The sequence below is a fragment of the Scleropages formosus genome, chromosome 19, assembly GCF_900964775.1.
Source record: "Scleropages formosus chromosome 19, fSclFor1.1, whole genome shotgun sequence".
In the NCBI taxonomy this organism is placed as follows: Eukaryota; Metazoa; Chordata; class Actinopteri; order Osteoglossiformes; family Osteoglossidae; genus Scleropages; species Scleropages formosus.
Genome location: NC_041824.1, coordinates 22,378,543 through 22,404,085, shown reverse-complemented (window position 1 = coordinate 22,404,085; position 25,543 = coordinate 22,378,543). Strand labels below are relative to the sequence as shown.

Here is a 25,543-nt window from a genome sequence, read left to right as displayed (position 1 = left end):
TAGAGTATGTAGGCTTCAGTTATAGTCCGTGGACATGGTACAGAGTGGACCATAAGATGATGACGGGGAAAAAAAGCAATACTTGGATCTCATAAATTACTTGGCTTGTAACTCTTTTTAGTTCAGTTTATAAAGGAGTTAAGTAGACTGACAATGTAGAAGACATTCACCAAGAGAAAATTACGCCCCATCAGTTAGAAAAAAAGTATAGCTTTACGGTGCAGATTTCACAAGTAATGTTTTTTTCACTAGCCTAAAATTTATGACAGTACAGTAACGGTCAAAAGTGTGAGGACAGCTGGACCACCAGGGCAATACTTGTATGGGACAAAATGGACAAAACAGTGCAACAGGGCAGAGCAAACCACAAGTGTCCTGCCTCCCTGGAAGCTGCTGTTGAACAACTGAAAAGACCTGATTTCCAATTCCAAAAAAATAAAATTAAAAAAAAACAAAAAAAAACTGACTTCCAGCAAGTTCACTGACACTTTTTACTGGTATGGTACTTCCCGTAATATGGATGCAGTTAAGTACCAGGTAAACACGACCCCAGTGGGACTTGCGTGTTTGTTTCGAATTCTGCTACCCCTTACACAACAACTTTGACATTTTATGCACAACAGGCATTGAACTCTTTGTCACTCACACTGTTTAATTTGCTAGAAATCACCAAGGTTAGACAGTTTGATGTCCATGTTACACCACAGGCAGACAGACCATGACTTAGGGCGTTGTGTTTGACCTGGCGTCAACCTGGCATCTCAAGCTGAAACAACCTTGCCCAGGGCAGTAAAACCCATTATGAGGAGCTGTGCAGTGTGTCTGAATTACTTCCCACGTATCATCAGTGTGTTACCTGCCCCCCTCCCCTCCACACCCCCATTTGATATATTGCTTGTTTGGATCTCTGTATGTGAAAATATCCCTGGGGCGCGCAGAACAAACAGACTGTGTGCTGTAGGCAGCTCAGACCTCACTGTGATTCACCTCGTAACAACAGACCAACTCAGGCTGCTGAGGGAACCACTGGGGAGGCTGAAGCTCGAAGCATGATCTTGGCACAGGTTGGGTTTTATGTCTCTGAAAGGCTGCTCTGGGTTTTTTTGGATGCAGCATCGGGTATAAATAAAGCTGCAGAAGTCATTTCTAACTGTGAGAATAGTGCTGTCCCACGTCAGCCTTTCATGGTCTGTTCTGTTGGCAAACTTTGGAACTGAAAGGACTTGCGACCAAGAAAGAATTCAGTTTGACAGCAAGGAACAGTGCAAAGACATGTAAAAACTGAAAACAAAATAAAAAAGTGCACCTCACATCTTGTTTTGCTGTCTTTTGCTGGTATGACTAATACAAGGGGTGATGACTGATGCCTGACACTGATTCTCAGATATGCACAGATGAACAGATACTATAGCCTATACAGAGATGTGTCAATGAAGGCTGTGCGGTATTACATGGGGGGTCGTGAGCCCAACACAGGCTAGCAGTTGGTGGTTGATGACATGGGGAACCACAGCACCTCTGGTGTACCTTCATGGAGCTGAGGAGCACCTAAGTGATCCCTGTAGAATGTTAACCATCATTATCCCAAATTTTAGATATGCTGTGTTTTAAACTTCACTGATGACAAAATAAAAACGATGTCTTTAGCTGTCTTGATCCCCTGGAAATGTAATGGTTCCCTCAGTTTTGGACCGAAAGGGTCTGTTGACTGAAGTCAGCACTCCTAGTGGACTGTGATTTGGGTTGTGTTTGCTGGTGTTTGAGGTTCTGATCAGTGCAAACCAGTATTTCCAGTAAATCCTCCCTCTTTTCTGTGTGTACATGTTCTTCTGCGTGCCTTCTCAGAAGTGTTTGGAGCTCAGGGGTCCACTGTGAGAGCAGTTAAGCTTCTGTTTGCTCAGTGCACCATTTCCCAACATTTGTTTGCTTGTGGTCAGTCAGTGCGGTTCTGTTTGAACTCCGGCCTGCCGACGCGTGTCAGTTAAAGTTTAGGCTCTTTGTAACAACTCCATAGCCCTCAAGCAGAAATAGGGTGTCATGGGTTTTTAACTTGGAAAAAGGTGTCGTGTCAATATTCATTGGCTGAGCACAAAGAAGTTAAGTGATTAGGGAAGTGTGTGAGCAGGGTTACTAAGATGTGTGCCCTGAGGTGACTAAGACACATTTTCATGTGATATGGCTGATGACAAGGTATCTCTAGATGGTGAGAAGCTTCATAAATATTCGCAGTAAGCAGAGACACTTCCTGATGGATCTCTGAACGGAGTGAAAAACAAAGTGTTGGTCAAGACAGCAGGTGCATACTTCTGGAGTTGGTTACTAAAACTGATGTTTAACTGAGATACAAACTCACAGCAGGCCAACAGTCAGCCAGTGAGAAAGCGGTCAGTAGTCTCTGTCACTAGGGGAATTTGCTGAAGGAAAAGTCCTAAGATTTGAATGGGGGTCAGTGCGTCAGTGGATGGTATTGTGTTGAGGTTGCATCTCAACACAGTCTCTTGGGCTCCACTGTGCCTTGTCCTGGATGCAGTGCACCCATCCAAGGACCAGGTGTCCTTGCCGATCCAAACGGCAACGTACCAAACTCTTCAGGGCCGTGCTACTCAAGCTCTGCCCTTAGAGTGCTGCCGTTGAGTTCCGGTGAAGCAGTTGCTTCCTCGTTAGACCCGTGTCCTCTAACACGGCCTTGCTTCTCCTGTGCATCCACCAAATGTCCCAGAAAGGAGTAAAGCTTTCAAAATGGAAAAGTGATCCCTGAGTACTGCACCCAGTTTAAGCTGTCTTTGGATAGATGGAGCACACCTGTCATGTGGAGGGTGGCCATATTCAAACCAGGATGGGACATGGTTCAAAAGCATGGAGGTGTCTGCAGCAGTCCTCTCGGATGTTCCATTGGACGGTCCCACTCAGGATTGCAACATGGAAGCTCGCTGTCAATGTGTTGCAGTTGGAGCACTGCGCTCATCTTGGGCTCAGCTGAACTCTTGAAGTAACAGACAGCATGTAGTCCACAGGCTGCTTGTACTCAGCTTCTCCTCAAATCCCAAGACATATTTGTGTGGAGGTGTAACCTAAAAATATACTTATGATGCAAGAAGATTTAAAAACGGTCTTTGTAGGGATCTAATCCTTCTTCTTGGCGGAATTCCACCTTTCAGACTGCATTTCTGACCATAGACGACCTCTGAAGATCCTGCGGTCTATTTTGCAGGCAGAATGCCACATTATCAGTGTTTCCTGTTTTCTGATCACGTGTGGCCTTCTTTTCCAAGTATACCAGCCTTAAAAAACAAAGATAAAGATCCTCTTTTGTGTGTTTATGTCATCAGAATAATTGGATTTCTTCGGAGCTTTAAGTCTGTGTTGTGACAGTAGATTATGGAGGACAATTCTGTTCATCCTTCACATTTTCCACACCTGGCCTCCACTCTGGCATATTGATAAATTGCTGAGACTGTAAGCCGGGAGACCCAGATTTGAGTTCCCGTTGGTAATTTGTGGTGAGGAGGCTCTAGGAAGACAAACTGGCAATGCTGTTGAGTGCTGCAAAAAAAATTTTGAAAATGTTCCCTACACCTTCACAGTGGTAATACTGCTTGTAATAACAAATTAGGAGTGTTCAGGCACAGAAATACTAGTGTATTTAAAGGGCGGTTTTCGTCCAAAGCAAACAGAGCTGAACCCAAATGGGATATGGAGCGCTCTGACCACCGGCACTGCATGAGTGGAAGGCTTAGGCAGATGACATATTCTCAAAGTCACTGCCAGTTTCATCACCTCGGAGCTCTGGGCCAGGGGAAACTGGCCAGCTCCCCTCTTGCAGGCCTTTCCCATGGTTGTGGGATGTCTACACGGTGCCACTTAGCCGCAGACCTGTCAGGAATCCTAATGTTGGCCGCAGAGAAGCAAGTGAAGCTCGGCATTGCCGTCGGGCTCAGTGTATGGTGGTGGGATTGGAGGTCAGGTTGGGCGATGCAGGTTGAGTCGGGTCGGGGGAGTGCACGGATGCGGTTTGCCTTGGCACAGGCGGGTGTTGGGCGCAGGGAATTGATTTGATACAGGGTGCAGTGTTTCTCCGCATATCCTGTGCTCTGCGCCAACCCCACAAAGGCCCCATTGTGTACCCTGGTGCTGGACGCTTTGTGCGGCAGGGACCCTTCACCGCGCTCGGATCAGCTCTCAGCCGGCCAAACTCTGCTCACACTGGGCTAATTGATCGACTCGACTCCCAGCCATTGTCCCGCTCCATTTTACGAGTCTCTCTTTTTCTCTTTATATTCTTAAAATATCGTTTTTTCCCCCCCTCTGCTGCTGTAAAGAGAATGCCTTTTGCTTTTTTTTTCCCTTTTCCTGTTCTTTTCCTCTCCCATCATGCTTTGCGGGCTGAGAAATAGGGAGGCCGAAATGACAGGAGCAGCAGCGCAGCGCAGATTCTTACGTCTGTGATAATGAGTCTTTCTATGGTGATGGACCCGTAATGAGCTGCATTCCCAGAAGACTGTGTGTGTTGTGCGTCGGGCCGGAGTCCTGCACGTGTGCTCGCCTGTCTGTCTGGCTCAGCCGTGTCCTGTCTGCATGCTAATGGTCGCTCTCGTCCAGATGGGCTCTCCCATTGTGTTGCCGCTGTCATTATCCCTTGCTGTTTTATCTCTACTTCAGATGCAGGGTGGAGGTTGTCTGGGCGGTGTCGTCCGCTCCGGCGACGTGGACTTGTTTAGTTTCTCCCCGTTCAAGCGACCTTCAGCTGCACGGTTTGGCACTGGCCGTTGTAATTACAATCGGGGCTCTGTGCCACTACCCCCGAGCACAGCTGTCCAGGTCTGTGCAGCCTGTGTTGCAGATTTGTTGGAGCAGCAGGTGCCGTAGTGGTTAGAGCTCTCGCCATCCACTTAAAGGGCATAGGTTTGAATCCCACCTCCTTCTGCAGTACCCTTGAGCAAGGTACTTGGGCCCTCCTTGAGTTGCTCTAGTAAAAGCAGCAAAAGTGGGTGAATAGTTGTAAGGAGCTTAACATTTTAAGTTGGTTTAGAGAAAAGTGTCCCCTAAATGAATAATAAGGTTAGTTTTGGCACGGGGTGGCACTGCGAGTGGCCCCTGCCCCCCTCAGACCTGGGCTCATCTGCAGTGGGAGCACATTAATGGCGCAGCTATTGGGATGACATGGCCTCGTCCTGCAGGCCACCTGGGTGTATAGAGGCACGTGCCCAAACCATGAGCAGGCTTCTCCAACAGCCGGGTGCGGTGCGGCGGAGACCTTCAGTCTGAGGCACGCTCTTTGCCAGCCATGCAGCGCATGACGGAGGTGGGGGTCTGCACTCTGCTCCGCAGGCGCTCTTCCCATCCAATTAATTTGGCTGCCGCACACGCATGGCGCGGCGATGTGGGAGATGCGCTTGCAGTGTTCTTCTTTCATAACCCTTCCAAGGCTGTGTCCTTGAGTCCCCACTGCCGAGAACAGAAGGCCCTGTGTCCCCGCATCATTCACATTCCTGCAGCGTGCTCCCCACTTTGCTCCGCGGGGCGGACGTACCGGCAGGCCTGTCTGCTTTGTTCTAGGTACTGATGGCATTTAGATTAGGAGCTTAAAACACATTTGCAAACATTTGCCAGTGTGATAAACCTTTTAAAACTGCAGATCCTTTTTGTTCTGGGTCACATGTGGGTGGAAAGCCACACGCCCACTGTTTGGAGAAAACTTTTGTCACGTACAGTCTCCCCCGTTCTCTGTGGTAGGCTTAAGGGATAGGAGTTAGGAGTTAGGGTTTAGGGTTAAGGTTTAGGGTTAAGGTTAGGGTTAGTGTTTGGGTTAGGGTTGGAGTTAGTGGTAGCTTTAAGGGTTTGGGCTAGGGATTAATATTCGTGTTAGGGTTAGGGTTACAGTTACAGGTGACAGTCACAGTGACCCCTGTGACCCCCATCTTTGCAGCGCTAGCGTCCAACTGCACGCACTTTGGCTGCCAGCACAACTGCTCAGTGATGGTGACAGGACCAGCGTGCTACTGCCAGCATGCCTACGAGATCAACACAGACGGCAAGACGTGTAGAGGTGAGTTTTGCAGTCGGGGCCGGACGAGGCCAGGCGAGCAGGGCACAGGGACTAACCACGATCCATGCTTTCAGATTTTGATGAGTGCGCGGTATATGGGACCTGCAGCCAGACTTGCACCAACAGCGAAGGCTCCTACACCTGCAGCTGTGTGGAGGGCTACTTGCTACAGCCAGACAACCGGTCCTGCAAGGCCAAGAACGGTAAGCTGCTTCACACACGCTGCACATTTCTACGTGTTGTGCCTTCTCCTCCATGTTCCTGTGATTGCTCAAGGTCAGATTTTCTTCTTGGTTGCCTTCATGTGGACATTTTTTGGAGATCCTCTTTGGCTATGTTTTGATTTAGTCAAAGAGTGTATTGTGTAAATATATTAAAAGACTGTATCATGCTGTGGTGTGTCAGTGGAGCGTCTGATGGGAAAAACTCCAGTCTGGCAGGTGTCTGTGTAGCGTTACAAACATGCAATTATCTCTCGCTCCTCTATGGCATTCCCAGATCCAGTAGACCGTCCAGCTGTGCTGCTCATCGCCAGCTCTCAGAACATCCAGGTCACGTCGCTGAGTGTCACCTCGGCCCATAGTTTGCTGTCCACCGCAACCAAGCAGACCACTGCCATGGACTTCATCTACGCCAAAGAGACTGTCTGCTGGATCCATGTGGGCGACTCGGCCAGCAGTACCCACTTGAAATGTGCCAAAATCCCCAACTTGAAGAGTTTTGCCGAAGAGAGGACCATCAACATCTCTCTCAGCCTGCACCGTGAGTCCCGCACCGCCCAGTATGGATCAAGCATCATAGCACAGAGCTGCCCAGCACAGTTATCCTGATCAGAACAGAGATGCACAGCACAGTTTCTTGCAAATCACAGCACCGTCACTCTGCACAAGGCCATGCAGCATGGTCATCAACATACTGGAATACAGCAGTTTGCACCGTACATTTACGTTGTTATTACAAGACAGCTTTTCACCGTACGTAACGCAGCTTGATGGAACTTCCGGAATGGAGTTAACGGTACTCTTTTTACCTCACACGGACAAACAACACATTTCTTTGCCGCGAACAGCGCTTTTTTGCATGATTTTTCACATTTTTAGCAGAGAGAGAAGCCAGTGCTGTAGATGATGGTGCTTGCTGGTACACGCTGTGTGTACTGGTGCTCATCGGGGGGTTTTGGGCCTGGATGCTCCAGTGTGGAGGAACGAGGTGGTGCATGTTTGCATTGGTTCTGTGTTATACCCCGAATTACATTAGATATCTAATCACAGTTCCTTCCTTGTGACTTGAGTGCGTACATGCAGCTCTAATGGTGTGTAAGAGGTGTGTGTCGGTTGAGCTCTGTACCTGAGCTCATAAATGATGACAAATGAGTTGTCTCGCCTGCAGTTTTAAATCTCCTTAGAGCCACAGCCTTTCACGTCACCCATGGATGCTGTCGTCTGCTCTTTTCTGACTGCAAATGGATCCCCAAATCAATGATTTTCACAGTGTCAGCTGAAAGACTCCCTCGACTTGTACTCCTCTTTTACCTTGTCATTTCTCTCTCTTAAGTATAACAGCTGGAATCCAGGGAGTACAGTATATGCATGTATGAGCTTGGGTGTAAGGCGTATGCTCACAGCCTTAGAAATGGAAGTATTTCCATGAAAGGCAGTTTCTTTAATGGACAGGGGGAGTGAGACACATGTAGACATTTTTTTTTTTTTTTTGAGAACAAAAACTTTCCTATGTTTTTAGAGATAGAATATCTGGATGCAGAAAGTGTGACTTTCCTTGGAAATGTGCTGATTCTGAAGATTAAATATGGTGCAGAGAAAGATGATGCATACAGAAGGAATCATTTTTAAAAGAAAAAGGGAAGTGCGCTGAAGAAAGACGTTTCATTTCTCTTATTTAGCTAACTGTTTCAGGGCTTTCTCACATCCAGAAAATGAGCTCTGCTGGAGGACTTTGATTTTTACACTTTCAGTGGCTTAACAGAAACAAATGTAGACATCTTGTCATCGTGAAAAGTACAAATTGGGCATTTTTGTTACATTTTCGCTTTCTTTGGAAGCCCCTGACAAAGTGGGTCTCCGTTTGTCATTGAGTCGTTTCATTTCCGCTGTTGAGGGGGTATGGTGGCGCAGCGGGCTTGGCCGGGTCCTGCTCTCGGGTAGGTCTGGGGTTCGAGTCCCGCTTGGGGTGTCTTTTGCCGGACTGGCGTCCCGTCCTGGATATGTCCCCTCCCCCTCCAGCCCTGCGCCTCGTGTCGCCGGGTTAGGCTCCGGCTCGCCGCAACCCCACTTGGGACAAGCAGTTTCAGTCAGTGTGTGTGTGCGCGCGCGTGCGCATTTCCGCTGTTTTCTTTGTCTTATCTGCCATCCAAGGATTTTTAAATCAACTTAATGTGCTGACCCAAAAGGTAAATGCATCAACAGTGGAGTGTACCTGCAGAACGGGGGGAGGGCATGGCCCTACGTCGGGGCTGCTCTGCTTTAGGGTGGGTCCCGGGTTGTTTTTCAATCGCTCGGCGGAGGTCATGCCAGCGTCTGCTTTCCAGCTCCGGGCTGCTTCCAGCTGCAGGTCCACAGGATTCCTGCAGCATCGACACTAGCGTGCACACACATGCACACACACATGCAAGCGTGATCATGCTGGAGCAGAGCTCCGTGCTTCCTTTGGCACCCGGAGCCACATGTCATAGAAAGTTATCCCACACTCCCATTTGGCAGCTCTAAAATGAGTTATTGAGTCACGCTGCATATTTGCTTGTTGTTCGTTGTTGTCGTTTGCCTCCTGTTTCGGAGTCTTAATCCGAGGGATTTCACTCATGCCCGGGTATACTTTGCCCAGCGCCACCCTGACTCGTCTCCCTATTGTTATGATTTACATTTTGCATTTATTCATTTAGCTGTCGCTTTTCTCCAGAGCGACTTACAGTGTTAAGTTACTTAGAATTATTTCCTGATTTATTCAGCTGGGTAATTTTACTGGAGCAATTTAGGGTAAGTACCTTGCTCAAGGGTACTTCAGCTGGAAGTGGGATTCAAATCTTGACCTGTGGGTCCAAAGGCATTAGCTCTACCCACAATGCTACCAGATGTCCCCTATACAATTGAGTTAAAGTAGAAGGAGAAGAATTCTACCATTAGTTGACTTGCAGGGTAGTTATTTGCTCTTTTCAGCTCGGGGACCCCCTGCAGCCCCTCCAAGCTCTGATCACTTGTTTTCAGCAGCTCACATTCATTCACTGAAGCCAAGGGACCAAGCAGGAAATTCCAGCAGTTGTGCCAGTACCCTGTGCCCCTCCACGCTGGTGGTTTGTTGAAGAGGGGGGCTATTAACAGGCACAGTCCAGCATGTGCTGCTATTACTGTGCTCCAGGGAGTGGCCAGTAGGAAGTGCAGATAGAGCAGCGCTGTCACAGTGTGGACACCATTTGGGCCGGTGGGGCCCGACCCGGTCTCACATTGGTTGGCTGTGGACTCAAGTCACGGCTCCAGCAGATGTTTTTTCTTTCTCAGAGGCTCACTGGGGATTCACGATGAAAAACTACTCAAACGTGTTGGCACCTGTAGCGCCAAGATGCTTCTGAATAAAAGGCCTGTGTCATCAGGTCAACACTGTCCCGACCCAAGTTACCTTTACAATTTCCTCGTGTGCTTAAACCGACAGTTTTGTAGCTGCACAAAAATGACATCTCCACTTCTCAGCGCGTGAACGTAGCAGTCGTCTGAGATCGGCTTTGGTTTGGAAACTGGTTTGCTGATAGAAGATGCGAAGTAGAGCCCGTGCTGTGGCGAAACTCAGTTCTTATGGGGATTAATGGGATTAATGACCCCAGCACGACCCTCGGTATTGTAGACAGATGTGTCCTCCTCTTCTCCTGCGAAAACAAGCTGGATGTGTGCAGGTCTCCGTCTCAGTCTTTGCCGGAATGTTCCGGAACTGGCGCAATAGAAAACAAGGCGTCTCCTTTCCCACCTGCGTGAGGTCATTTTTGTGGCTTTCCAGCACATTCTGGGGTTTGACACTTCCCGAGCTTCACATATCCCTTTTGACAGCACTGCTTTCTTCGTGAGCAATCCCACGATTAATTGTCATGTTTTCTGGCCCTGCACATCTTGATGTGTTTGTTCATTGTCTTCATCAAACTTCCCAGAAGGTGCTACCGATACGGAAGGTGCGCCACGGTCACCGATTGCCTCCTAGGCCTTACACCTGAGCTCATGGGGACGCTGTGAGCTGCATTCCTCTACCAGTTCCCTGCTGGTTTTGGTTAGCTGCCTGGATGCCATGCGTGTGCTTAAACAATCCCTGCCGAGTGCCTTTCTGTTGACCATTCCAGAAGAAAACCTGCAGCAGAAACTGCTGGTTGGATGTGGTGCGATTACCAAACACTTGACCACCAAGGGTGTGGTATCCCAAGACTGTGCTTTAAGACATTGCGGCACACAGCTTCATCTGGGAACCTTCTCACCGGTGACTATGTGTGGGGAAGGCCAAGGAGCTTTGCTGTTTTTGGATGGGATTTTTAGCACACCAGGAAGACTGGTTTTCCACTGTCAGCCTGACGAAGGATTTGGATAAAATCCTGCATTTTATAGACAGGCAGTGTATGTTATAACGTATAACTGTATAATATCTCCAAAGCAGAGGGTTTAAATCAGTCATCAGGTGACCTTGTATCTCCGTGTCCTCCATCTGGCCAAGTTCTTGCTTACTAGTGGCGCAACCACACCACAAAGGACAATATGTTCAGATCAGCACTTTCTTGGTCTGTTTGTTACTGGCCACCAAGCAAAATAACTCTGAAAGACAGCTACTTGTCTTAGAGTTGCCTAAGACACACTTTTTTGGGAAACTGCTTAGGATACCAGAAGGGTGGTGGGGGGGTGGTGGTTGGGTGACTGCATCAGCAGCACAATTTTATCTAGAGGTTATGTTCTGCCTCCGGTTTGTTTCAGGCAGAGATACGTCCCATCTACCCATAGCCACACACATTTTTGTGCAAAACCTGGGTAAGGTCTTTATCAATTCATATTGATACTTCATACATATTGATCCCCGTATGAAATTTACAAAAAAAAAAAAATGCTTGGGTTTTATCATTCCGCTGTGTGTGCGGCTCTTGATTCCCGTCGACGTGTTGAGAGGATCAGTGCCGTTATTTGTTTTTAAAAACATTTAAGTCGTGCTGGTATGGCTCTGGCCCTTAAACTGTGAGGTAAGGGTCGGGTGTTTTACATGGGCGCTGCTCTCTAGGAAGGTGTTCCTCAGTGTGTTCAATTAAATTTATTTTGATGGCGCGCTCCTCTCACACAGTGACGCAGAGTGCTGAACAAAGGGATAAGACAAATAAGATAGTTGACTGTATACTAAAGTAATACATTATCCATACAGTTATTAAAGCTGTAAGTATGCCTGCTGAACACGGAGGAAAGGAACAAAAAAACTCCCAACTGAAAGTCAAAGGAGAAAAATCCTCTGGGGGTCCAAGTGCCTATGGCTCCCCACCCCTCCTGGGCATTCCAGATCAAAAAAGACTAATAAATCAGTTTATAACTAATAATAACTTTCCTCTCAGTCCCGTTACCTTCTCACCACAACCAGTCAGAGTACCTTAAAACCCTGTTCCTGCAGATGAAAATGCAGTATTTTTAACAAACCCCCGCTGTCTGGAAAACAAAGAGAAGCACGTTAGTTGGAAACAAAGCACATCTTAATTTTATCGTGAAAAGGGGGCGTGTTGCGGTGCAGCAAACGAACACGACGCATTTCTCGCCTGCCGTGGTGGGGGTTGGAGGAAAGTTTTTAGGGAGGCTAATGTACCTCCTCCTCTCTTTCCACGTCCCGTGTTTGTTTTCTTTTACCAGAACTGGGAGGACGTAACCTTTGAGAGAGACAACCTATGGATGAAATGCGGGATTTCTAACCTCGGCGTGGCTCCTTTCTGTTTGCAGTGTTACACAACCCATCCGTCGGTTTTATCTGCCGTCTAATCAGAGGCCTTTGGAACCAACAGCATGACTTGTTTAGATGGGAGTGCCTGTGGGGAAACCGATACTTCTGTTCCCGTACATTCCCTGCCGAACAGGCGAGTTTCTCTCCGAGCCGGAATTTGGAGAGAGAAATCTCATTTACGCATTTCTAAGTCTTCCTCGGACACAGCGAAACGGAGGCCAAGGGCTTGTTTTGCTCTTGGGATTTTATTCCCAGCCACCCTGGTAGTTATCGCGTTGGAAACGAGAGCCTTGCCCTAAAAAGAGCAAATAAACAATTAACCTTTTGCAACACGGTTCAGTTTAAGCAGCGCTTTTATAGTGACGGTGCGGTAAATAGGTGGTACATAAGCAGTAAATGTGGAAGAATTTAATGTTGTAGATTATTTGGCTCAGCAGGAGGTTCAGCAGTGCCAGCGAGGGGTCCGTACGACCATTTCAGGTACAGGATCCTGCGTGACCACCCGCGTTGATCTACGCCACCAAAGCGGTTCTAGTTCTGCGTGGATAGGCACCGTTGAAGATGAACCGTGAGGGCAGTGCACTGGATGGGAATGTGTGTGTGTGTGGCTACCAATCCACCGCAACATGGAGGGGAGACGGACGGTGAGGCCGCATGTGCCGTACAGCTCGGACCCGAGTGCCCGAGATCAAACGGAAGCCCGAGAGGACAGCGAACGGGGTGTGACACGGGGTGGGGGACACGGGGTGAGACGAGACAAGACGAGACGAGATGCCCCCGAAAGGAAGAACGGGGGGCAGCTGCGAAAACACAAAGCCGCATGGGAAGCACGGCGCGCTTCCCAGTGCAGCTGGGCCCTTGGCCTCACTGCACCACACTCTCAGAGCTCTCAGAATGAGCCCCTTTGTTGGGGGGGTGAGGGAGAGACGCCTGGGAGGTGCAGGAGACCCCTGGACACACTTCCCAGTGTTAGCGCTCGCTCCGGTCCGGGCATATAGAGTCCTTTCTAGAATAATGGAAGTTGTTGTTTTCGCAAACTCGCTTCTTCCATCTTAACGTGGAGCCAGAAAGTGGCCTGTAAGCGTCATCGGAATAACCCCCGGGGGGCTCGGGACCACACCTTACGGAGCCACACAAGGTGTGCGTCTGGGGTTAAGCGTGCAAGTGCAAGAATGCTATGGTAACTGTACCGTACTAGAGCGTGCTGGAGAAGAAGAAACAGAAGAAAACGTGTGGGTTTCTTCTTGCTCTACTGAGTCACTTCCTAGCCCAGCTTGGTGGGTTCACACCGTGCCTGGCACAAGTGGTCATTTTTACCATTTGTTCCATTTCTCAAGCACTTAAGTAGACATTGCTTAACTCTGAGGGTTTCTTTCCCAAGAACTGATAAATGAGTTAAGGATAGGGCTTATTTTTCTTCGGTAGCTCGTGCAGTGCGTAGATAAAGGTCTTTTTTGATGGTCTTTTTATCCGAAGAAGCCAATTAAACCACAGAAAGACAGTTAGCTGGAGGATGGGGGTTGCAGTATTTTTTGGCACCATTTACAAAAGGGGGGGTCTCTGACAGAAGAGTACGTTTTTAAATTGTAGTAGACGCTACGACTTCTTCAAAATTCTAATTACTGTTTGGAGAGCTGAGTGCATGAAAATGTGATTTTCAAGCAACCGCACTATTGATTTGGCAAATACTGTTTTATAGATTGTGGGTTCATCCTGGAGAAAGCATACGCTTTGTATAAATCAGTGACTCAGGAGACAGCAGGCCAGAATACTTCTCCTAATATCTTGTGAAGCATGGTTGACGTCAGCATGATCTCCCTTCATCGCGCTCCACTTTTCTCGCTTTTCTGAATCCTTCTGAATCCCGGTTTGTGTCTCAGCAGCCAGAACTGCAGGAGAGGAACGTGCCACAGTTCTTTAACAGAAAGAGAACTGGGTGCACTGAAATCAGCATCACAGGTTGTGCCTCCAGCCATATCAGGCGGAGGCATGATATGGGCTTTTGGGTGTATGGCTCTTCTGCTGAGTCTTGTTACCTTCTTCTCTCTTAAGTTAAATCTCTCACACTGGGCTCCTCTCACCATTACAGAGTTTTTGTTCTCTCTCAGGTAGGACTCTTGTCTTGCATGCACGTGTAATAATTTCTTAGCTTTATGAAATTTCTGCTGTCGGGCTGGTATCAGGTTAAGGTTTGAGACAACGAGTAGGTGTGTCTTTCCGTTTGTTGGTCATTTGGCGTTTGCACGACTGGAATCTGGAGTATCCAGCAGAAGAGAGGCACTTGTGTGACATGTAAGTCAATGGTTGTTCCTTTGTGCATTAACCTGAGTAGCCCTGACTAGACTCTATCCTTCTGACCTTCTCTTGTGTCTTCTGGAACAGCGAAGTTCTACTCCATCAATGTGGCTGGCACTGATTACAGATCATTCGTCCACAACCCTCTGTCTCTGTGTCCTGCTCTTCTTGGTAACCAGATGTCGAACAAATGGCCATCGACTGGCTGACAGGAAATTTCTACTTTGTGGACAACGCTGATGATCGCATCTTTGTCTGCAATAAGGATGGGACAACCTGTGTCACATTGCTGGACCAGGAGCTGTACAGCCCCAAAGGAATTGCTCTGGATCCCACCATGGGGTAAGTCCTTACCTCAACCTCTCCCAGAAAAAAGCTGTTTCCAACTGCACCTTACACACTGTCATTTGGATGAGCCTGTGTGCTAGTGAACCTCTTGGTTCATCTGGAGATTGTGTGGAATCAGGCTTCAGGTTCTGATCACTGTTACCTAGTGGGGTGTGTTACACACTATTGCACAGCTGCTCAGCATCGATCCATATTTCCCCCTCGGTGGATTGCGGTGAGCGCCTCAAACCACGCAGCTGTTTTCGTGTTCTGTTGCACCCGTGAGACAATCAGTAGCCTTTTAGTCTGGAGGACCTGCACATGATGGATTTTACTCCAGCTTCACTGATTGTAGCTTCACCAGTTCACCTGCCTTCAACAAATGGATCAAAGCCACGTTTTCCCTTTTTAAAAACCGCAGCTGCCGAGTGTGGGTGTCTTTACTGTCTTTACTCTATATGCGGTGTCTTCAGCAAACTGAAGTGCTTACATCTGCGATTCTTTTCACTCTTTATGCAGACTTTCCTCTTGTCAAACTCATACTCATCGTCTCTGTGCACAGGAAGGTGTTCTTCACAGACTACGGGCAGATCCCCAAGGTGGAGCGGTGCGACATGGACGGACAGAACCGCACCAAGCTCGTTGACAGCAAGATAGTCTTCCCCCACAGCATCACGCTGGACCTGGTCAGCAGGCTGGTGTACTGGGCTGACGGCTACCTGGATTACATCGAGGTCGTGGACTACGAGGGCAAGAACCGGCACACCATCATCCAAGGACCGCTGGTCAGTTCGCGTCGCCTCGCTTTTTGTTTTCACCTTTGCTTTTCCTGGTTCCGTTACAATGGAGTTTCTCAAGCGCTAAAATTCTAAGGATGCCTTACGTAATTGTTCCACAGCACCAGAAATGTTTAAACGAATTACCGAGAGGATGGAGCTTTCTAGTTTCCCATAGTGCACATTTAAATTGGAAATTTGTGTCCCAGATGTAATAATCTTCAGCAGTTTTTATTTAGAAGGATAAATCAGTGAAAGTGGAAACATGTTTAGTTTCCTTATTATCTCACGTCTGGACTGAGGCACAGTTCTTTATGGAGGTCTTCCATCTGCAACCTTTTCCAGGCGGTATGATAATGTCAAGTGACTTGGACAACAACTTGCTTTTTATTAGGCTGTGATTTATACAATTTAAGCAGACTTATTGATCGGGCGAGGAGTTATAGGGTTGTCCCTCTCTAAACATATTAGTGGGGTGTTAGAGTGGCAGTGCTGTTGTCTGGGGAGGAGTAATGGTCTTAATTAAGTCACAGGGCTTGGAGCGAGAAGATGCTTAAAAAAAAAATCCCTGCCGTTTGTCTTTCTGACAGTTGAGCAGTTAACCGGGCTGAGCCACTTAACAGGGGAGCCAGCGCCCGGAGATCTGTCTGGCTGCTGCGCTTGGGGGGGCATTTGCACTCAGCGCTCATGTTGAAAGAAATTCATTGGTTCTGCTTCCAAACAGTGGCTTGACTGTGACAGAATATCGAGAGTGAAATACATTATAGAACGGACCTGAAGGAGCACGCGCGCTCGGTCAGAAAGTGACCGCATAGAACGGACAGCTTGCAAATATCTGCAGTTATGCAGTAAAGGAACATAAAATATTCCTTGTTTATCAGAACAGTGTGGAGGGCTCGTTTTTGGAAAACAGAAAAAAATTAATGTAGGACATGCTAATTTAATATTTTACTGATTTATTGACGTTGACTGGATTTTATGACTTTTACCAGATTGAGCATCTCTATGGCCTGACTGTGTTTGAGAACTACCTGTATGCCACCAACTCGGACAATGCCAACATGCAGCCTAAGACCAGCGTGATTCGAGTTAACCGCTTCAACAGCTCCGACTACCAGCTGGTCATCCGAGTAGAAAAGGGAGGCCCCCTGCACGTGTACCACCAGCGACGCCAACCTCCAGGTACCAGCCGCAAGCCCCAATCCCCTGATTATGTACGGTATCAGCGCAGCCGGGCTGTTCTCACACTAGCATTCTTTTGGGTTTTGTACCTCCTTTTCTGCCTCAAAGTAAAAAGGTGTCATTTCACTTCAGTCATACCTATAATTCTCTCTCTGCCTCTCTCTTCTCTGTCTGTCTCTCCATGGGGAAGTGCGAAGCCACGCTTGCGAACCAGACCAGTTTGGGAAGCCGGGCGGCTGCTCAGACATCTGTCTCCTTGGAAACAGCCATAAGTCCCGTGCCTGTCGCTGCCGCTCAGGCTTCAGTCTCGGCAGCGATGGCAAATCCTGCAAGAGTGAGTGCCGTTTACCGTGTCGAAAACAACACTGCCGGAGTTAAATCAGTACAGCAGCATACCTGGTCAGTGCTATAGGCACAACGCTGTCATTTTTGCATGTTCACATTTGGACAATAACACCTTGAGTAGCTGTCTTGGAGAAAATGAATAATTAATTACTGAGAAATTAAACACTCTAATTCATCTTCCTGCATAATGAAGATGGATGGTCTTTTTTTCATAAATTAACCAATAAAATCTGCTTAAATTATGAATGAGAAAGCAGAGCGTAGGGGACAGCTTCGCTCCTTGGTTTTAAGTTCACGGCACACCTGTGCTTATCCCGATTTGCAGAGCCTGAGCATGAGCTCTTCTTGGTCTATGGGAAGGGGCGACCAGGCATCATCCGTGGCATGGATATGAACACCAAGGTGCCGGACGAGTACATGATCCCCATCGAGAACCTGATGAACCCCCGAGCCTTGGATTTCCATGCCGAGAGCGAGTTCATCTACTTCGCTGACGCTACCAGCTACATCATTGGAAGGCAAAAAATTGATGGCACGGAGAGGGATGTCATCCTGAAAGAAGGTAGTGGTGGGGTGGCGTTTTGGGTGCAAGTGTAGGTCAAAGGCAGCAAAGTAGTGGTCAGTCACATCCTTACAGGAATGAGTATAGCAGTTCAGTGAATCAAATGTCGTGCCACATTAGTGGAAAGGAGCTCCCACTAGACTCAGATTAGCAGAAAATAGGGTTCACATGTTGCATGTTACTTGCATGTTCATTGATTTTACCCTCATGTCCAGGAATCCACACTGTGGAGGGGATTGCTGTGGACTGGATGGCTGACAATCTCTACTGGACAGATGATGGTCCCAAGAAGACCATCAGCGTAGCACGTTTGGAGAAGGCCTCCCAAACACGCAAGACGCTCGTTGAGGGCAAGATGACCCACCCCCGTGCCATTGTGGTGGACCCACAACATGGGTAAGGAAGCAGGTGGAGAGTAGTGGTGGGGTAGCCAGAGAGAAAAGTGACATGCAGATGGGCCTCCATTCAGAGGGCTTTTAGCAAGGTTTATGATCCCTGATTGATTTCCTGTGTTCAAGGTGTCTGTCATGCTAAGTGGAAGTATGACCCCAGGGTGGATGCCTTTTGAAAGCTGCTGTCTCACTGTCTGCTTACTGTCTGCCCTGTAAGCCCTCCTGGGACTTAGCTGTCCAGCACGGTGTCCATTTGGATGGTTCCAGTTGTCAGTCATGTGTGTGTGCTTTTGTAGTCAGTTTTAGCACAAGGCCTTGAATAATGGAATCTAAAGAAATTATTCATCCACGGCAGATGAAATACTCTAATGTAGTCCTCTAATCTACATGCACCACATAACAGAGAAGCACATTAAAAGATAACTATTATTGTGCATTTTCAGTAACATTGAGTGTATGGAAAGAGAGTTAAGTGGAGGTAATATATTGTAGATAGTTCCCAGAACGCTCATCCAGTGAAACTGCAATGCTCTGATAATGGTATGAGAGTCACATTCCATCACCGTAAGACTTGTTTTATCTTTGGAGCTGAGTTCGCCATGCTAAGGCATCCTGTACGCCCCCATTTCCCTAGTGACTTGGGCTCGTGGGGGGCCACCCTCTATTCCCATTCCGCGGTGAGCTGTTTACCTTGTCATAGCTCCCATGGATCACAGACGGGGGGAACGTTCTACCTCCAGAACCGTACACGTGTTTCTTTCAGCCGTGAAAGATAGACACGACCCCAAACAGGCTGCTGAACTGGCGAAAAAGTTGTGCTTTTCATCAATTAGTTGATAACGGACAGGTCTGATACTGTTCATTGTAGAAAGGCAGGCTTACATTTCTAGTAGAATTGCATTTGTTTTATATAAATGGCTGTTGAAATGGCTTAATAAATTAACAAAACGTGTCCAGTTGAAAATGTGTATAAGTATACATTTACATTTATTCATTTAGCAGACGCTTTTGTCCAAAGCGACGTGCATCTCGGCAAAAGTAAAATTTATGCATTACATTGAGAGAAGGAGACATAGCTGCAGACATGAAAGTCTCGAGCAAACCTAGTTCGTTACCTTCCACTTGCTGCTCCGAGGTTCATCGTTCAAGTAGGTGCATAAAACACAGGATAGACAAATCCTGATACCTTCCTACCAATTTTTTATTTTTTTTATTTTTTAAATAATAATATAAGAAACACAAGTAAGCAAAAACAATGACAGAGTAGTGGCTGAATAAAGGCTTCATCTGGTGATGCTCATGAAGTTACGATGCATGAACATTTACGCCGTACGTGAACCCGAGAGATCTTGGGTGAAATGGGTCCGGAAAAGGTGAGTTTTCAGACCCTTCTTGAATGTAGACAGAGTTTCTGCAGTTCTGAGTGAGAGGGAAAGGTTGTTCTACCACAACGGAGCCAGAATCGAGAACCTCCGAGCTTTACCTTTAGTGCGCTGGACCACCAAGCGAACAGAAGTAGACGAAGAAAGGGGTCTAGCTGGGGTGTAGCGGTTGAATATACATGCGTCAATCATATTTAAGTAGGATGTGTAGAACAGCGGACTGGAGTTTGTGGTTACTCCCAGAGTTATGAAGTGAACTCTGTCCAAATATCATGTGCTAACACTAAAATATACTTGTACTGACATACAGCTACACATTGCCTTGGGCAGTCCAAAGTAAGGGCAGAGAGGTGAAAGTAAGGGGCTGAATGATTAATGACTAAGTCTTTTCCAAGCTTTTCACACAGGGATTTCCACCAATGAGAGCTGAAGGCTATTCAAAATATTGTTATGTTTTGTTTTTACTCCCTGTCCTGTCCCATTCCTGGTCTCCTACTGTGATACATTGCATCCTGCTGGACCCCATCAGCGAGATTCATGTTCACGATGGCTCTACCTGGTTCATAAATAACTAGACCCAAGTGACTTGCAACAGAACCAGTGTAACAGTCAGGTCATCAACAGTATGTTGGTTTTTGAAAGAATGTCATGGGCCTGTAGAGATTATATCTGTGTCTGTTTTAGGTGGATGTACTGGACAGACTGGGAGGAGGACCCGAAGGAGAGCAAAAGAGGCAAGATTGAGAAAGCCTGGATGGACGGCTCCAACCGGCAAGTCTTCCTCACTTCCAAAACAGTCCTGTGGCCCAACGGTCTGAGCCTGGACATTCCACGGGGCGTCTTATACTGGGTGGACGCCTATTACGACCGCATTGAGATGGTCAACCTCAACAACACAGAGCGCAAGGTGTGGGGGCCGTTGGGGGGCAGAAAGGCTTGAAGTCATGACAGTCACGGGAATGACACTTGATCCAGGTTTTCTGCTGTGGTTGGTGATATGCTGTGTTTGGAGTATCCTTACCTCTCTATTTCGGTTCCTCTCCACTTAACAAGCCGGTGTATGAAGGACAGGAGCTCAACCATGCCTTTGGCCTGTCTCACTATGCCAACTTCCTCTTCTGGAATGAATACCGGAGCGGCAGCATCTACAAGCTGGACCAGAACACGAAGACTGTTACCCTGCTGCGCAGTGAGCGTCCCCCCATCTTCGAGATCCGCACATACGATGCCCAGCAGCAACAAGGTATGACTGCCCTTCCAACTCTCTTTGTGCAGACACATATGGGCACATACCATTTTTCTTATATCGAATCTTCTCCAAACTGTCCTCTTATCTGTTCCTGTTCCATTTTCATTGTTATCTAAGGAAGCACAAGCAGTTGCAGTGGTTAAGCAAACCTTTTGGACCTGTGTTTTCACAATAAAATCTGAAAACGGGCACCGCAGCTGCTGCAGCACCTACCATCTCTGTAAAATGGTCAAACTCAAAGTCTGGAGTAATGGAGTAACTAACTCTGATTGGGTTACCCTCACTGCACTTACCTTTGTGGTCTTCCAGGATCCAATGTATGCCGTGTGAACAACGGCGGCTGCAGCAGCCTGTGCCTGGCCACACCAGGAAGCCGCCAGTGCGCCTGCGCAGATGACCAGCTGCTTGATGTGGACAATGTGAGCTGCAGAGGTGAGTCCAGGTCTGCTGCTGAAGGGATCTTATTCCACATCCATCCTGCTTTGCAACATCTGGGTGCCGTCACCAAAGAAATTGATATTTCTTCTTTGGTTATGAACATTGGAGTAGCTCTTGGAATGTTTTCGTGGAAGACTGTCAGTGGCGTTATTCTGCTCACGAAAAGTGTCCTGTTCCCACCCACACGATGTCCTCCCTGCTCTCTACCCAGCAAACCCATCCTACATCCCTCCACCTCAGTGCCAGCCTGGAGAGTTTGCCTGCAAGAACAACCGGTGCATCCAAGAGCGCTGGAAGTGTGACGGGGACAATGACTGCCTGGACAACAGCGATGAGGCCTCGGATCTCTGCTGTGAGCGCTGTTCCCCAACACTCTACCGGTTGACCGCTGTGGTTCGGTTAAGGATGACCGTGGCCCTCCCTCTCGCCCCAGCTTCTGCCCTTTCTTCTGCAGTCCCCTGCTGTTTGGATTTGAGGGTCTATATACTCGAGGGTCTCGGCGGGATCTCTCTCATGTCCTGCAGGGATGACTGATGCACTTCCTCATGGTTGCAGAAGAAAGGAACACAGGGGCTTCCCTCTTTCATATGTCCCTCTGTATTCGTGTGGTGTTATTTCTGTCTCCACGGTCTTCATAGTGGAGACCAAAAAAAAAAAACCAATAGAATTAGGAAGCAGAGCCTTCCCGTCTGTGTGTATGAAGAAGTTCTTCGTGTTTGTATGTGCTTAGCTGCTCGCATCAACATGATTGTGTGTTGAGGTATATGTGTACATTTGTGTGTGAGGAGGTACCCATTGTGTGCACGTCCGGGAGTTTCTGGCAGAGGTGTGTGTGTGTGTTGTCTGGTATCTGTCTGCATGACCGCGTAGCATTTTATCGAAGCCAGCCAGAGTAACTGTGCTAGCTGAAATGAAGCTGACACCGTTCCCTCCAAAGCATTTACCCTTCCTCTGGCCCTCCCACACCAGTCCAGCACACCTGCCCTGCTGACCGCTTCAAGTGCCAGAACAACCGCTGCATCCCACAACGCTGGCTGTGTGACGGGGACAATGACTGCGGCAACAACGAGGATGAGTCCAACACCACCTGCTCAGGTAGGCGGCCAACCTCGCGCTGTCCAGTGCTTTCGGCTGATCCCCATCGTGAACCTTTGCACTGCTGTCAACGTCGCCGTGGGTGGACTGGAAAGCAGTCACTAGAATAAATGTGTTTTTTATCGTTACCCTCAAGATAAGTATGTTTCAAATAAGGTTCAAAGCAGCTTTCTAAGATAATGTCCAGCCATTATCTGAAGTTTGGCATATTTACAACGGAAGAGGCCTGCCGAACATGGGAAGATACGGTTTTTGATACATGGCCCTATGCTTCCCAGCCTGGTGGCAAAGACGGAAAGCATGATGGGGTTATTAGAGCTCCGCTGGGGGTTAATGGGAGCCAGAAGGCAGGCAAGGAGTGTGACTGTGGTGTCTGGTCAGACAAGCATCACACTTTTCCACTGGAAGTTTTAGAGGACCATTATGTAACATCAGTGTAACTTTCACTCCACCTCACCTGCCTTCCAGCCCGGACTTGTCCCCCAAATCAGTTTTCCTGTGCCAGCGGTCGCTGCATCCCCCTTTCTTGGACGTGCGACCTGGACGATGACTGCGGAGACCGGTCCGATGAGACTGCTTCCTGTGGTGAGTCATCGTGTTTCCTTAAGATGGTAACTGGAAAACTGCCGTCCCCTGTGGAATTCCATCTCTTCGCTCATGCTCTTCATCCGCTTTCAGTACGTGTTTCACACCGAAGAGCCGAAAGATACTTGCTTACTTTGTTGTTTGCTTTAGGTTTGAGATCATTTTACATTTACATTAATTTATTTAGCAGACGCTTTTCTCCAAAGCGACTTCCAATGAACTCTATGTAGTGTTATCAGCCCACACACCTTATTCACCAAGGTGACTTACACTGCTAGATACACTACTTACAATGAGTCACCAGTGAAACACACTTTCTCTGTGTCAATCACACACACCCACTGTGGGTGACTTTACAGTCACCAAATCTACCTGAACAGCATGTCTATGGAATGTGGGAGGAAACCAGAGCACGCACAGGAAAACCACACAGACATGGGGAGAACATGCAAACTCCACACAGACTGAGCAGGGATCGAGCCCACATCCTCTCACACCACCCAGGTGCTGTGAGACAGGCAGTGAAACCTGCTGTGCCCATTTTCTCCCTACACTGCCACATGCGACGGCCAACATCGGTGGACATCCTCAGTCCTTATTCCCCACAGCGTCACTGTCCTGTTTTAGAGAACTGTATGTCCTGCCCTCCTAATTTAGCAAGGAGCCAAATATGTGGGGAACTTTGCATTTGGGGGTTGCCACAAAGTTTCCATGTAAAACTGGTTCGATTTTACAGCAGATTTATTCTGTTGCTTTAACTGCGTGCGGTCTTGTCACATTTTATCCTTGGAACTGGTCGATTTTCCAGCGGAGGAATTAAGCATGACTTGTTTGTAGAAGTGGTTCGCGAACAGGCGGCAGGCAGCAGTGATGTGTTTATTGCGAGTCGTTTGACTGTGTAAAGTGGCCTCCAAAAGTACGGCTACGTGTTGAATTAATGAAGTCTCTCCCTCCCTGTCATCTCCCCCCTCCAGCCTACCCCACCTGCTTCCCCCTGACGCAGTTCACATGCAGCAGCGGGCGCTGCATCAGCATCAACTGGCGCTGCGATAACGGTGAGTACCCCCGCCCTCGTCCTGCCCCCATGGTCCTGCCTGTCCCCTCTCGGCCCTCCCTGGGGTCTTACCCCCCACGTTCTCTGAAGGTCACGGAGCCAAAACAGCAACCGTCAGCATCCGAGCGAAACCCTTTGGTCCGGCTTTCCGTATATTCTCTGAGGCAGCCGAAAGCAGCAGAAAGACCGACCTGACTTTGCCGTGACCCGAAGAAGAAAGTGTGTTTTGTGTCCTTCCTCTCCCGCCTAAAGGCCCATCCTCATTGTTCGTCCTCCTACAAGCTGTTGGAAAAGTGCGCCATATGTTGTTACGGGCCTCTCCGGCAAGGATTCATCAATATTAATGGCTTTACATTTGCTTTGTTGCACAAGCTTTCAGATGAAGAAAAATACCTTTTTTTTTTCCCTTTGCACTCAGTCTGCGGAGTAAAAAAAAAAAATGCTGAGTTTTAGTTTATTATTGCACGAAAAAGATGCTTCTTTTGAAATAATGAAAATAGGTCAAAGAGATTCGATGTTTCTTATACCCATTTCATTAATACTTTGGTTTTCAGTACATGTTTATACAGTCTTAGTGGTCATCGTGAGAACTACATACTGTTTATACAGTATATCTAACAGCCCTCTTTAACTCCTTCATCCCTGCTTTTTCTGGAACTTTCGGGAGCTGTTCTTTGGCCTGGTCTCCAACTCGGAGTTACGTTTTAGGCTTCCCAGTTGCGAGTGAGTTCCCTGCCTCTTTAGTGTTGTCGTCTGCAAGAAGTACGAATACGACACTCGTACAGCAATACTTTTTCATCTGAACACCGCTCTGCGCCTGCTGTGTGTCACATCACACTCTTCCCATGTATGTGCTGGAGTATTGCGCTCTTCTTCCCTCGCCAGGCTTGTGATGCCAAATGCGACAGGAATCAACCTGGTCGGTTTTCGGGTGTTAAGATTTGGTGCAGTTGGTCCCGTAGATTGTAAAACACCCTTTCGTCCTCAGCTTCATCTTCCGCCTCTCCGTGTAACGTGACCTATGCTTACTGTGTACCGCTCATGAATGGCACTGTTGTACTTTGCATTGCAAAAGCATTAATCAAGTCAGCAAGCTTTTGAGCATCGATGGCACGTGTGTAATTGGATTTACGCCTCCCAGCAATAAAAGCAAAGTAGGAATTAAGATGCGGAAAGACCCCGGGGAGCAGCCCTGTGTATGGTGGCGTGCTGCGAGCGCTGGCGGTTTGGCCTCGTCCGCAGGAAATAATACACCCTCTCTTTCTGAACTCTGTGGGTGCTCGACTTTCATATTTCCTTTAAGGCTGAGATGTTTCGACGAATTATCAAGGTGAGGGAGAAAAAGAACTTACATGTGTAGACTGAGGGACTTTCTCTACAGGGATGGGTTTATTTTGTGCATTACATTAGGAGAAACACATAGTTTCAGACGTGTGATTCTTAAGTACAGTTATGTTGTTTCCTTCACCATATGCACCGATGCTCATCACGCAAATAGCTTCATAAAACTTTACCAGAATATCGCCGATTCCTAATTACCTGCTTAGTAGTTTGTTTTTTTTCGTACATATTAACATTTACATTACATTGCAGGAGTGGTTCTGTAAAGGATTCATCCGAGCATGATGATGAACATGTACTGTATACCTTGTGGGCATGAACATTTACACCTTATATGAACTTAAGAGATGATGGGCGAAGTGAGTCCCGAAGAGATGAGTTTTCAGACCCTTTTTAAATGTGGACAGAGAATCAGTAGTTCTTAGTGAGAGGAGGAGGTCGTTCCACCTCAATGGAGCCAGAACCGAGAACCTCAGTGCTTTACCTTTCGTGCTCAGGACCACCAAGCGGGCAGATGTGGAAGAG

The 25,543-nt window shown here is 47.8% G+C and overlaps 1 protein-coding gene across 2 annotated transcripts in view; it reads left to right on the top strand.

The window, feature by feature from the left end:
- The window catches only part of LOC108939230 (low-density lipoprotein receptor-related protein 1-like), a 114,959-nt gene that overhangs the window by 33,545 nt on the left and 55,871 nt on the right, over window positions 1-25,543 (top strand). For both annotated transcript variants that reach the window (XM_018760384.2, XM_029246453.1), the window contains exons 4-19: window positions 5,927-6,046; window positions 6,121-6,249; window positions 6,545-6,808; window positions 14,470-14,632; window positions 15,180-15,402; window positions 16,386-16,575; window positions 16,766-16,909; window positions 17,246-17,482; window positions 17,698-17,878; window positions 19,941-20,163; window positions 20,310-20,499; window positions 20,815-20,937; window positions 21,155-21,295; window positions 21,913-22,038; window positions 22,507-22,623; window positions 23,598-23,678. In XM_018760384.2, coding sequence (XP_018615900.2) covers window positions 5,927-6,046; window positions 6,121-6,249; window positions 6,545-6,808; window positions 14,470-14,632; window positions 15,180-15,402; window positions 16,386-16,575; window positions 16,766-16,909; window positions 17,246-17,482; window positions 17,698-17,878; window positions 19,941-20,163; window positions 20,310-20,499; window positions 20,815-20,937; window positions 21,155-21,295; window positions 21,913-22,038; window positions 22,507-22,623; window positions 23,598-23,678 — 2,652 coding nt within the window. The remainder of the gene's footprint in view (window positions 1-5,926; window positions 6,047-6,120; window positions 6,250-6,544; window positions 6,809-14,469; window positions 14,633-15,179; window positions 15,403-16,385; window positions 16,576-16,765; window positions 16,910-17,245; window positions 17,483-17,697; window positions 17,879-19,940; window positions 20,164-20,309; window positions 20,500-20,814; window positions 20,938-21,154; window positions 21,296-21,912; window positions 22,039-22,506; window positions 22,624-23,597; window positions 23,679-25,543) is intronic.